The 14,360-nt window shown below is 41.0% G+C and overlaps 2 protein-coding genes across 2 annotated transcripts; one reads left to right on the top strand and one right to left on the bottom strand.

Annotated features, from left to right (window-relative positions):
• On the bottom strand, nt 1–727 carry LOC117140390 (V-type proton ATPase 16 kDa proteolipid subunit). Its single transcript, XM_033303257.1, has 2 exons — nt 638–727; nt 1–588 (listed from the first exon to the last, which is right to left on the bottom strand). Exon 2 carries the CDS (start codon nt 573–575, stop codon nt 99–101), a length of 477 nt encoding a protein of 158 aa, XP_033159148.1. The 5' UTR covers nt 576–588; nt 638–727; the 3' UTR covers nt 1–98.
• Nucleotides 728–8,628: 7,901 nt separating this feature from the next.
• On the top strand, nt 8,629–10,405 carry LOC117141699 (probable fumarate hydratase, mitochondrial). The gene is made up of 3 exons (XM_033305306.1): nt 8,629–8,833; nt 8,919–9,927; nt 9,984–10,405. The coding sequence occupies exons 1-3, from the start codon at nt 8,690–8,692 to the stop codon at nt 10,241–10,243; spliced, it is 1,413 nt and encodes a 470-aa protein (XP_033161197.1). The 5' UTR covers nt 8,629–8,689; the 3' UTR covers nt 10,244–10,405.
• The last annotated feature ends 3,955 nt before the right edge of the window (nt 10,406–14,360 follow it).

The raw sequence follows: 14,360 nt of genomic DNA, 5'->3' as shown, positions 1-14,360 counted from the left end.
TACTATAACAGTTTGTAACATTTATTATGAAACATTTCAGTTTACATTTGCCCATTTAAGAGGGCTAAAACATTATTGAGTGTAAAAAAATTCGCAGTTTACTTGGTGTATAAGTAAATGGCGACGATCAGTCCATAGAGACCCAGGACCTCGGCGAAAATCAGGATCAGGATCATGCCCACAAAGAGGCGTGGCTGCTGGGCAGTGCCCCGCACTCCGGCATCACCCACAATCCCAATGGCAAATCCAGCCGCCAATCCGGCGAAACCCACCGATAGTCCGGCGGCCAGGTGAATGTATCCCTTGCGAATGGTATACGAATCCGACAGAGATCCGGCAATCAGAACGGAGACCACCAGGCCATAGATCGCAATGATGCCAGCCATCACCACGGGAATAATCGACTTCATGATCAATTCGGGTCGCATTACGGCCATGGCTGCAATGCCAGTGCCCGACTTGGCCGTTCCATAGGCCGCTCCCAAGGCCGAAAAGATGATGGCCGAGGCCGCTCCCATCGAACCAAAGAAGAACGAGTACGCCGGCTTATCCTTGTCAGCTGCATCTGTTGCCATTTTGATTCTGATTCTGAGAAGCCAAAGGGATAATTGCAGCGCTATATTTCCAAGTAACTTACTAGTTAAAATTCTTCCTTATTTTTGAAATGCTTCCTTATTTTTGCAATTCGTTTGCTCGACAGATTTTTGATTTGTAGTCTTTTACTGTATATTCGCCGCCAACTTATATTTGTAACAATTTTTGGTTGGGGGATTCATCATATAGTTCAATAATTCTTTTATTTTTCATAATAGTCACATTTAATACAGTAAAAGAAGTTTAATGGTAATAGAACTGAGATGGTTGTCTGCATACTCGCTACTATATCTCGCTGAATTCCCATAAAGAGTCCATTCCCGGCTTAATCACATCCAACGGGAAAAAGTGCGAAAGGTTGTCCATTAAAGATTTATGCCGCGTTGAGGGACTTAGCATCGAAATCCTCACTTCTGTGCCATCTCGAGCTACTTTTGGGTCGCCTTGGAATGAATCCGTATCCCAATCCCATTCCGAATCCGAATCCATTGTTGCCACTGCCGCTGCGCTTTGTTAGTTATTGTTTGGTCCGCTTTTCGCAACTATAAATCGTTTATGTATTTTGTTGAGTGCGAGAATTTATCGCTGGAGTTGAGTATGAGAAAGGAATCACATAAATACAAATAAATCAAAAGCATTTCGAATGCCAATGGCGATGGCAGTACAAACAATCTTTTCCTCCTGCTTCGAGGAATGGAAAATTGAGAAATATAAATGGGGCATGGCATAGTTGTGTGTGTGTGTGTAGTGGCTATAGGCAGGCTAGACTGTGCTGTGCTGTGCGAAAATTGATGTCTTGCCTCATAAAAATAAGGCATCAGAGGAATCGCCCGAATGTGTTTTTGTTGAAAGCAACATTGTAAATTTTATGACTTTTTTATGCGCTGAAATCTATAAATTATGTAAACTGACACTGACAGCTGTCAACCGAAGGCTCAGCGACAGCTCCAGTCGCACTCACAGGCCCATTCTGAGTTCCATTCGCAGTCGCCAGAGTTGCCGCTGATTTTTTTCGGTGTCAAATCTGGACTATAGATAGCTAGTTTTAAGTTTTACCATAACTCTGATATGTATGACTATATAAAAACATTTCAAAGTTATGAGATGGATAAAGGTTAGGTGAGCACTTTTAAACGCTGGCTACGGTAAGTTTTACTGTTTGATAAGCCTGTTAAATATTCAAGGTTAAATTATGGCTTGAAAGTTTTTTGGAAGTCCAAAACATATTCAGGAACTTTTAAAATAACAATTAATAGAGATGGGACTAGTTTCCAAAATATATAATTTTCTACCTACTTCTACTTCAGAATTAAATAAGTAGAATAGCTTTTATAATTTTTCGGATACTATTTTCAATAAACATAAAAACTAACACGCTTTTGTAGCCCCAAAAAATACATTTTGAAAAGGAGTTGTTCTTTCTAAACTGCAAAACTAGCTAGAGTTGACTGGAAAACTGCTGATCTGACAGCACTATCACTTCAGTGGCAAGCGGAACGGTTGCAAGTGACACATGTGTCAAATGGTCGATGGGGAAGCGCGACAAAATGTGCTATTCCCACTGCCTGGCTTCAGACTCCTTTCGAAGGGCGCTTCGCACCACCCTGCGCCACTCGACACCACCCAATCCCAGTTGCTGCCCCCCACTTCATCACATTTTGGCCAGAGTAAACTGATGACTCCAGATGATTAAATGATTGCGAGCGGCAATAAAAAAATGTATGTTTCGAATTATTGCTAATATATATTTTCTGCTTATTTTTTGTTCATGCTTTATTTGATTTTCTGCTGGGGTTTTGGATAAAGCTAGCTCTTTTTTATATCCCATTGAATGTTTTCTAAGATAGAAAAGTTTTATATGATGATGATGCGTTGAGCTAAGTTTATAGTTCAAGCTCTAAAAAAGAAATGGGTACTTGAATGGCATTACAATTTGAATGGCAAAGCCATTGTGTCTTGGATATTTTTAGATAATGTTTTCTTACTTAAAGTAAGTAAATAGTAACTAAACTAACTAAATAAGCCACCGGAAAAGCCCAGTTGTGAATTAACCTCTGGCATGTCCTTGCTCTTATTTTTTTTGCTCACTGTAGTGAAGTAAATCACAAAGTTCCTGCCAATGTGCAATAAATGAGGGGCCATGGGTTTTCCCGGAAACGCGGGCGGCACTAACATAACCAACGAAAGAAATTAACCGAAAATAAATTAACTGGAGTCCCCCGACCCCCAAAGGAGGAACTAAAAGGGTTTTCCCAATCCCGATTCCACTGGGCACGGAGTGTCAAGCGCTCCGCTCCACCGCTTCGCTTGCTGTTGCTTCCGCTGCGATGGATATGGATACGGATTTGGATTCGGATACGGATGGGGATGCGGAGACGGCGACGGAGACAGGGACGACTGGCAACAGAATGACTGTGTGTGACTCTCGGAATCCCAAATGTGTTTTCAACATGCAATTTTTATTATTGACTGCTGCTAGCTGTCGGTTGTCGTGCTAGCGCACTAGCTTTCCAGTGTTTTCCGCCCGGCGAATCGTGAAAATGTCATTACTGTCAATCAAGTCGGCCAAAGGTTTTTCCTCAAAAAACCAAGAACATTAAAGCACCAAACAAGTGACAAATTGAAAAGTTCATTTAAAATAGGCGCGATTCCGTGATGTCGTAGCAAATCAATTTGAAGTTTTTTAATTTCTTTAGTTCAACAACTTACACACGATTGTTTTGAATATATTCCGAAAATAATTGTTGTCACTTCTTATTTCAAATTGGAGTATTTCTGATGTTGAATAATATCTGGGTCTGCTTAATATTTAAATATCTATGATCTGATAATATGATATAATAATTTGCGTTGCTGAACTAAAGGAGGTTTTCTTACTTTTATCTTACCCAAAGAACATTATTAAAATTATTATAAAATAGGAGATATGTTACTTAAACCAGATTTGTAGTAAAACTTTAGGTTAATAAAGTTTTAAAATATTTTCCGTAGCAATCTCACGGATAAATAGATAAATGTTCGCAAAAGTAATTCGCGATGGCGTGTGATTTTGAGGACTTATTCCATGCATAATGTTTCTAGACTGACAGGGTTTATTGGCTCGCGTGCTGTGCGTCAATTTCGATATGCTGACAGGGAAAACGCACCAGCCAGGGAAACGGGATGGAAAATTGAAAATGTCGGAGGAGTCCAACTGGCGGAAGAGTGATTGCCAACATGCATCGCCGGCATTGGCGTGCCAAATGTAACGATTTAGGCACTAGGAGGCAGAGCTTGTTGAATTCCGGAGCCGCTTTTTGCCGGGCGACTGAATGGGCGGACGGACAGTAGCTGATATATCTTTTATTATGTAGTTCTGTGTCATCGTAAAAATCGCCGGCTATTACTTGATTGTCCTTCATGGGTGCCATAAAGCCGTTGGCGGCCTTTGGCCCATTGTAAAATGATTTACTCGCCTGCGCCCCGTTCATTTGTGGCCGGCAATCGCTTGGAGTCTCTGATCCATTCTCTACTCATTCATTTTTTTATGGTCCGTCTTTTTTTACGGTCTTTCACAGTTTAACGACACATCACTGACACACCAAAACGGAGCCGGAATTAGATATTTTCCTCGGCTTCCACTTCATTCTTCGTTCGGCAATTCGATATACTTGTTTCAGGGTTTTCCATTAAATTTGAGTTTAGAAAAGAAAAATCAAACCAAACAAAGACTCCAAACTTTTGACATAAAATAAAATAAACGTTCTTTGCTATATACTATACTATACTATACGTAGCCCTATAAATTTCAATGACTTCCAGTTGAGTGCACTACATGTATCAGTTTGAGATACAAATGAATCTTTAAGTTGTAATCATTATGATTTGTATTAGTTTTTTATCTTTTTGAACTAAATTTCCTTTTACTAAAAGTATTAATTCATCTTCTTCAAACAAGTTTTTAAGTAATTAATTATCAATATAATTTCACATAATTATAATTCGACTACTTGCTACTGACAAACTGTCAAGGAATCCTTTTGCCACTAAAGCAGATATTGATAAAGGGAAAGAAACCACAACAATATCCTGACTGAATGGCAGATTGATTGACAGACGGACTGACTGACTGATGTGCCGGCCGTGGCGACGTATGGCTTCATGTGGCCACCAATATCAACATGAGCTTATTAACAAGGCCCAGAACAATGGGCCCCAAGCATTGGTGCCCTCTTCGGGAGGTATATTAAAATTGATTACTGCAGCCGAGCCCAACATAAAACCAGAGCCAAACACTATACCGCACCCGAACTGAACCATCCAGACGGGAATATGGCAGACCTATGACGTGACAGGGGCCCATTTACTGGCGACAACTTGGTCATTTGGGTTATGTGGTGCGTAGGAAATTACTGTGCTGCTTTCACCACGAACGCGAAATTATTTTGGCCATCAAAAGGATACAGACACATATGTGTGTATGTGTATGTGAAGTGATTATGTATAGTACCTACGCTTGGACCTAAACAAATACCGAATCTATCTAGGATCAGTTTTTCCCATCAACATATCTTAACTAATAGTCTTTGTTTCAAAATATATATTCCATTACACTGCCTTTGCTGAATTTCTTATAACTTTCGTAGCCCAATTTTCGCCTGCTGCCCAAGCAATTTGGCCACATCTAGGAACTTTGTCAGTTTGCTCGCAGCTCCTGCAAAAACAGGCCAAGAACTAAGCGAAAAAGTTGCGTAAACTTCAAGTGCAGGATAAACAGGACCAAGAATGGAATGTTTGGCACTGAAATGGCAGTAGCCAAAGTAATGCGAACGTGTGTAAGTATACTGAGCCAACACAATTCAATTTAACTTTTTCATTCCTTTAGCCGAGCTCTGTTATTTTTATTTATACATATATATATATATGTTTTTTTTTTATATGGCTCGGTAAGTCTGTGTGCAAGTGTGATATGTGGATGTTATGGCAATTTCCACCGGAGTCAGCAGTCGGAGTTCCTTTCAAAATTAAAATGTTCCTTATGCACGAGAGATTTCTGATGGAACGAACCGAACCGAACCGAAATGAAATGAAAGCTAACGGCCTGGAAGTCAACCAACCTGCGAAAGACGACAACGACAATGTATCCATGCCCAGGGGCGGAGATCGGAGGAGGACTCCAATCCCCGGGCTCATACATATGGCCAACCGCACACACGGATGTTTTTGGGCCGCAAGTGTAGCATGGTTACCATGGCTGACTTTGAGGAGCCAGCCAAGTCAGCTGGGTAAATTAATTAACGCCAAATGTGTATATTAGCCCGGAACATGCTCCAGAGAAATTTACAATAATACCGCCCCATTGACCCGAATTCTTAGCATTATTCCACAAAGTAAATATTTGCTGCTGCACATTAAGCAATGTAAATAGTTTCCAAAGGACGAAATTGTTATAGCTATGGTATCGTACTATATCCCCAACAGTATAACAATCTTTTTACCATAGAATTTTTTTTAAATAAAAGTAGTTTCTCACTGACCAAAAGACACTGCAAAGACAGAACGTGGAATCTAATACTAGTGGAATCGGTAATATCCTTCCTGTACATTTGTGCAATTGTAGTAACACGAAACTTTAGGCAAATCCGAATCCGTGTCCGACATGAAAGCCCGTGTTGCCGGCGATCATCTTGAGCGAATGGAATCGGGGAAAGATGGAAAACGTATCCGTCTCATTACGTTTGCAGGCAGGCGGGTCATAAATCTCAGCAAACTAGCGACCAGTGGGTCGGTTGGGCGGTTGGTGAGGGCACGAAACACGAAATCACATTCGCAAAAAATAATTAATATTTATTACCCGAGAATGAAGTATTATCAAATTGCATAATTGCTGTGTTTCTCATTCGACACGACAGGCGGATGGTGGTGGTAGGACCGGGTCGAGACCCCAGAAGGCAGTCCAACCGCCTCCTTCGTATCCGACGGCTTTCCTGGGCCAGATCCCCCGGATCCTGGATGACCACCCGCACGGCGCCCTAAAGAAATCCAAGCCCGAAATCGAGGAGCTGCCTGTAAAGTGTGAACAATGTATGCTACACTGACCGAAATTGGTGTATAGTTTTTGCCAAAGTCTATTAAATTAAATATAAATTAAATTATAATATAATTAATCTTAAAAATGTGCTTTATTTAATACTAACTTTATAACTAACTATCTTTATGAATTTATATATTAAAAAACAAATTTAATTTAATATTTAATTTATTGCCACTATTAACACCATCAACATTTACTGCCCAAATATTAAAAACAAGTTACACGGAGTATAAATATATATATTCAGGAATTAAATTGAATTTCTTGTATTACCCAACATAACTTCTTGAATTTTCTCTCAGTGATGGACTTCGTCTTGGACTTGGTCTGCGTTTTTGGTCTTGGTAGTGGAGACCGGCTACTTGCGCGTAAATTGCTACTCTCGTCCACTGGTCGGTCCGAAAAACTTTTTGATATATGAATTAAGTTTCCTTTGGCCCTCTCAGTGTGTCTGTGTGTGTATATGTGTGTGTGTGTGTGAGTGTGCTTGATTGTTTGGGTGAGTTTGCAACGGCTGTGCGGCGTTGAGACATTTTGGATTTACGTTGTAATTACAGGATTTTGGATTTCTTCGTTGGCCAGAACCAGAGTCGCAGTCAGAGTCAACTGGCAGGCCCCCGGGTCGCTTGAAGGTTATTTATTATGACATGTTATTTAGGTTTCATTTCAAAAACTTGATTGGACACTTTAGACTGCCGCTGCAGCGGAAACATTGCGTGCCCATGTGCTGTTCGCCAAACCAAAAAGAAAGGAAAGAACTTCGCTGGACGGGCCCAAGAAACAGCAGCAGGGATATGGTAAGAACCATGATGAAAATCGGCTAACAGGGAGACTCCGGCTATTCGTGTGCCCGGCCAGGGTGTGAAGTTTCAAGCGGCCAGAATACACGCGATTTGCCACGGGGTCAACAGTTGACTTCAGATACTGCGTACAAATATCTTGTAATCCAATATTACAGCTCAGAATGCTTTACTTCCGCCTTGCTTCACTTGGATGCATCTGGCTTGATAAGAAATTGAACTGAATATTATATTTCCTATTAGTTGCATATCTCATATATTAAGACCCCTAGTTATTTATACTAATCCCCACACGTACAGGAGCCACACCCAACTTGAGTGATGAGTAACTCCGAAGGGCGGGCAAATCCTTTCAAGTAGAAACTACAAGACCTAAAATAAAAACCAAAAAATCACCATGATGTGCATGATTTACGGACTTGGGACAGATAATGTGAGAAAAGAAAAGCGAAATCCCAACGTGAATTCATTTAAATAATTAAACCATGATTCCCGCGTACACTTTTGACCTTAAGAGCCGGCGAGTTAATAGCCCTCAAATTATAGCAACTTTGTATGACGGACAGGAAAATAGGAATCGAGCGTTTCGCAGCAGAACAGAATAAGAGGAATAATTAAAACGAACGAAATTAATTTGTTCCACTTCAGCCACCCGCCTAGCAAAGTCGTTTCGAACCAACATCGATTGTCGGCCATGTCTGCTTGTCTAGGCCAACTTGTCTAAGCCATGGCCCAAACACAAAAACTGCTCGCAGTGCCATGCATGATGATATAACGTATTTTCGAGGAGAATCCCGTGTGTTCCCAGTATAATGGTTTCCACTAGAATCAAACAAAGAAAACTCACACACCCTTCCATTAAATTGTTACAAAAAACTACAGGCAATTTATGTAAGGGGTACACTTTGAGAAAATTATTTTTAATTTCTCTATATTCTATGGAACTATAAGTTGGAGTATTGCTTTACCAAAATCACCTATAAGCATTTTTAATAATATTTAAATTATTATAATCCTCTTTTAAATTACATATACTCTAGCGTTTTTTCCAGTGCATCCAAGCCAGTCTGCCATGCAGGTATATAATAATGACTAGCCAAATTTGAAGAAACCAACGAACTAAAAACTTAAGGAGACTAAACGAAATCTCCTTTTGTTTTTTGTCAAATTACCAGAGCATTTTTTGTACTGTCTACTAAATATAATATCTGATTTTACCAGGATGAGCTCCAACAAGAAGGTTGAGACGCGCCAAGAGAGCGACACCCTGGGACCCATGGAGGTGCCCATGGATCGCTATTACGGCGCCCAGACGATGCGATGCCTCATAAACTTTCGCATTGGCGGCGAGGAGGAGCGAATGCCGGTAAGTTCCTTGGTTCTCCTTTTAATCCATATGATTATATCCATATGGTTCCTAACCATTGGATACCCAATGCTACCCTGATCAGCGCCAGATAATCCAGGCCATGGGCATACTAAAGAAGGCGGCAGCCGAAACAAACCAGGAATTCGGTTTGGATCCCAAGCTGAGCACGGCCATCTCGAATGCGGCCGATGATGTGATTTCTGGAAAGCTTTACGATGAGGGTCACTTCCCGCTGCCCATTTGGCAGACGGGATCGGGCACCCAGAGCAACATGAACAGCAACGAGGTTATCGGGAATAGGGCCATCGAGCTGCTGGGCGGGCGTATTGGTACCAAGGACCCAGTGCACCCCAACGACCATGTGAACAAGTCACAGAGCTCCAACGACACCTTCCCGTCGGCCATTCACATTGCGGTGGCCACTGCGCTGACCAAGGAACTCCGACCGGCGGTTACCGCTCTGCGGGATTCACTGCAGGCCAAGTCGAATGAATGGAAGGATATCATCAAGATCGGACGCACCCACACCCAGGATGCAGTGCCGCTAACGCTGGGCCAGGAGTTCAGTGGCTATGCCCAGCAGCTGACCAACGGACTGCAGAGGATCGATGCGGTCCTGCCGCGAGTTTATCAGCTCGCACTGGGTGGAACCGCCGTGGGAACTGGATTGAATACCCGCCGAGGATTCGCCGAGAAGTGTGTCAAGCGGATCGCCCAGCTCAGTGGATTGCCCTTCGTGGTGGCGCCCAATTTTTTCGAGGCCCTGGCCTGTCGAGATGCCATGGTAGAGGTGCATGGAGCGCTCAATGTCCTGGCTGTTAGCCTGATGAAGGTCACCAATGATATACGTTTCCTGGGATCAGGACCACGCTGCGGACTGGGCGAGTTGTTTCTGCCGGAGAATGAGCCGGGCAGTTCTATCATGCCCGGCAAGGTGAATCCCACGCAGTGCGAGGCCATGACCATGATCTGTGCCCAGGTGATGGGCAACCACGTGGCCGTCTCCGTCGGCGGTGCCAATGGACACTTCGAGTTGAACGTTTTCAAGCCACTGATTGCATCCAATGTGCTCCGTTCCATCAAGCTGCTGGGTAAGATTCTATATAAAATAATGGAAATATATAGTTTAATGGGCTGTATTTTCTAGCTGATGGGTGCATCAGCTTCAACTGCAACTGCGTCAAGGGCATTAGGCCCAACAAGGAGAAGCTGGCCAAGATCGTGAATGAGTCGTTAATGCTGGTGACAGCACTCAATCCGCACATTGGCTATGACAAGTCGGCCCAGATCGCCAAGGCGGCGCACAAGAATGGAACTACTCTGAAGGTGGAGGCCTTGAACGCCGGCATATCGGAGAAGGACTTCAACGAGTGGGTGCGTCCCGAGAAGATGCTGGGTCCTTCTTAGGTTTTCCGCCCTGGTTCCATGTGTTACCCATTCATAAATTCCATATTGCAAAATTTAATCGTTGGAAATACAATCGAGTGAAAGATGTAAACAGTTTTGGTAGCACAAGGTAGTTATGAAATTGTTGTGGACATTTTTGTTCCAATTAAATTTCAAATAAAAATAGCAATCACCTTAAAACGTAAGATGCCACTAAAACCCATTTCTATATCCGCTGGGAAGGTCCTAATTAGGGTTCTGTAATATCGAAGGAAGATAATGGGAAGGGAACTTTAGAGAGGATGGAAAGAAACCCTGCCAGCTGAATGCGTACCAAATGAGGTCGTCAAGTCAAAGTCGAAACCCCTTACCTTTCGGTTGGGGTCGCACTCTTGTCGAGTGGAAGGGAAATCAAATTATTTTAATGATACACAAATTGATACTTTGAAACAAAAAATAACAAAAGCGAAATAAAAGTAGCTCGAAGCAATTGCGACTATTTTCCTATTTCATGGAAATGGCAGTCGTTTCAATCGAAGGGGACGTTGATGTACTCGGATTGAAGCTGCCACCGACATTAGGTGAAAATTGGATTCCCTACATTTTGCTTATTTCTTTCTATACAACCTCCCCCTCTTCCCTGGCATTTTCCTTTTTTTTTTGCTTTACTTTTTCCTTTTTTCGCATTTCCAATCCAGTTGAAGATTGGTCGGGGACAGGATCTTTAATACCTGAAGCGAGTGCAATTGCTATTATTATGCAAATTTTTGCTTTCATTGCATGCGTGTGTTACTTTCCCATTGTTTCTTTGTTTTCCCCCCCTTCTTTTTTTTGTAATTTAAATGACAGTCGTCGGTATCACTCCCTTTTCCAGTTTTGTGTCCTCGGTCCTGGCAATAATAAAAGACAATTGAAATGTCAATAGCTTACAATTGTCTGCAATAACATCCCAGGTAACCGCCGTCGTATCCGCACAGTGTTTATCATTACCTAGGGGTAGCGTATCGAACCGAGAATAGGAAGGGTCTTCGAGTCAGGGGTACGATTACCTATAATCGAATAATGGATATTACCAGACCCGCTACCACTTTGCTTTCAAATTGCTACTACATAAGCAAACTGTCATTCCAAAGAGTTAAGGACTGCTGGTTATAGTTGTGCTGAAATAATGGTTTCCTAGAAAAGTCCACGACAATATTAGCTATTTTTAATATAAATAAATAAAAAACATAAAAACCGAACCTTTTCTGTTTTCAATCTTAACTTTGCCATATTCAAGTTCTACACTGTTTTATTAAGTTTCAAACTTTACCACAATTCATTGATGTGGACAACAGAGTCCTTAATCAACAGCAAACAAGTCGGAATTAATATTGGGCTAAGAAACCAAGAGTTTTCAAAGCGAAATGGTTAGGTTGGGTAAATTGACGCATGTTCATCAAGGCCCAGGGCCATTAATTACGTATACGCAGCGTGGCCCAATACCACGTAGTGGGCAAATGAAGCATTTTGTTTAAGTGGCTTAGTTTCCGCTCGGATTACACAATCATCGTGCATGCAAATTAGGTTGGATATCTTATTGACTTTCTGACCGCTAGAATACTTTCGTTAGGTTTTAGGCAAGGATACAGAGTGTAGTTTCTCCGAAAAACCAAATTAAAGGCTATTAAGTAACAAAAGTTTTACAAGTTTTGTAAAAAAGAAGAAAATACCTTAAGATTCAAAAACATACAACTTTTAATTTGGTAATCGGATTAAAGAGATCTACTAGAGTTTGTAATCTTATTTGGACCTTCTTCTTCGAATTTTCCCTTAATCTTTAAAAATATTAACAACTCTTTTTGTAAAAAGAAATAATATGTATACAAAATTAGAAATAAACCACTTTTTATATTGCTGGTGCTAAATCGAATTCTTTTAACAACGATGTCTGTGTGGATCGCCGCTAAAGGAGCTTTCGTAGAAATGGTATTCGTAAACTTTTTGGCTGCAAGCTTCAAGCTGCGCCAGCGGAAACGGAAGTCCTTTTTTTTGATGTAGCAATTGAAATAGAAATGAATCACAGCATCCACAACAGCGACAACCGAAATGAGAAAAGTTGGGCAAGACTTTGGCGGAAATGTGACAAGTAAATTGAAGTACCAGCCATACAAAAGCAATGTAGTGACCCCAAAGGTCGCATTTGAAATCCAAATTGCTGCCTTTCTCTTTGACATAATCAAAATATGTTCCGGGTCTGATAGTTTTGTTTTTCATTTTGCTGTCATTTAACTTGCTTAGCAATCGCATTATTATACCAACTGAAATTCAGGCGGAAATAATAGAATTTTGCGGTAAAAGAAAAACGAAACGCACTTCTAGTAAAACTTAGCTATTCAATCAAGGACAAGTTGGCATCAAATTGAAAGCCACCCTCTGGCTAAAAATGAATAATAATGCTGAGAGTTTGCTAGGGCTTAGCATATAGGGGACATTGAACCGGGTTTTCATCATTCAGGGGAGAACAAGTCACCCAATCGCCAAAGTGTCCGGTCAGTGCACACGAAGGGCAGAGTCCCAGGATGGCATCCCCATCGTCACAATCTCCTCCATCGACGGGGGTCTCAATGTCCTTTCTTTGATTAAATGTTGAAAAATTGCGGACTGCGGCATAATCACAGCTCTGGTTGCGTATTTGTCCAATAAACCGGAAGCTTTTCAAAATGAGCTTTTCAAACTGCTCTTGGACTTGACAACATTGTAAGTGATGACCTTCAATGACCTTACATCATATATGGGTGGTTTATTAATTTGAAGAGTTTTTTAATTTTTTTTTAAAGTCAGTTTTGGCATGAAAAATATGCTTAATCTCGAAGTAATGTTTTTTAACCACTTTTTATAAACATTTCATTTCCCCCAGCTTTTGTGCTTTTAATAAATTATACTCAATTAATTATAGTAGCAAATCGTGAAATTGTTTTTAAGATATGAAATAAATCTGTAAATGGTTTATCTCAGTACAAAAAATCACAGTAGCCAGATTTTTAGAGGGCTTCAGGGGGATGATTATACGATGCGGAACTTGACTTACTGGTGGTTGAATCCTGGGCCCCCTGTTAAGTGAATTTATAAATGGCAACAAAAAGCATAAAATTTACGGTAGAAAAATAACAATTTGAAGGAAGAAAAGCGAGAAACGCCCGTTTCGCTCTAAATTACTTGGCACAGCTATTTGGGTATACAGAGCCTGATGACCTCATTAATTTTCAATCTGAGCCAGATTACAGTCCGCTGGCGGGAGTATGATGAATCTCTTCCAAGCCCCCACCCAATTCTAATTTATGATGATAAATGAGTTTCAATCAAGCGGCAAAAGTGAAGTTTACGGCAGCCAGTTGCCCATTTTGACCACTCGGCTCCTTAAATCACGGGATTGTACATAGAAATATATACATAATTCGATTTGACTTTTTCCCTTGCTGTGGTGCGAGGATTTTCATTTCAATATTTATGAATATTTTTGTGGAACAGCCATTTTTTGCGCGGCAGCAAAGTTCAAAAATCAAGGAGCTTATTGATTTTGATTTGAATTCGACTCGGTAAATCTCTAATTAAGAATTTGCCTTGGCCCACATTTGCATAATCTGTACGCAATCCATTACTTCTATTTATTTATTTATCGGCTCGAAACAGAGACAGTTTGGTCACCTGCTGTTCGCAGGTATATGAAATGACCCATTTGGTGAACGAACGGCTCCTATTTATTTAAATAATCTGGCCATAATTCAAGTGACCAAGGGTAGACAACAAAAGGTACACGTATATGAATGAAAAACTTTTGAACCCTTTTCGGCGAGGAAAAATAAATGACATTGCAGGTTCGTTTTGCAATCAATTTGGAAATTCCGGTAAAAAGGCGGTAGCACGAAAGTGTGTTTATCCCACAATTTATGGTCGATACACTTTTGGCCGAGCGTCTGCAAGGGTAATTATTGTATTATCTACCAGCGGTGCGGATACGTAATAAATACTGGGTAAAAAAGGGTGAAAAGCATGCGATAGTTTCTCTGTGCCATTTCTTTTTCAGAAATTCCATTCCATTGAATGCTGGCTGAGATTAAAGTATTAAATAAGACAAAGACGAGGTCCAAGAGGGTAT

This window comes from Drosophila mauritiana, chromosome 3L (genome assembly GCF_004382145.1).
Source record: "Drosophila mauritiana strain mau12 chromosome 3L, ASM438214v1, whole genome shotgun sequence".
Taxonomy (NCBI): Eukaryota; Metazoa; Arthropoda; class Insecta; order Diptera; family Drosophilidae; genus Drosophila; species Drosophila mauritiana.
Note: the sequence above shows the minus strand (reverse complement) of the source record. Positions and strands in the feature narration are given on the sequence as shown.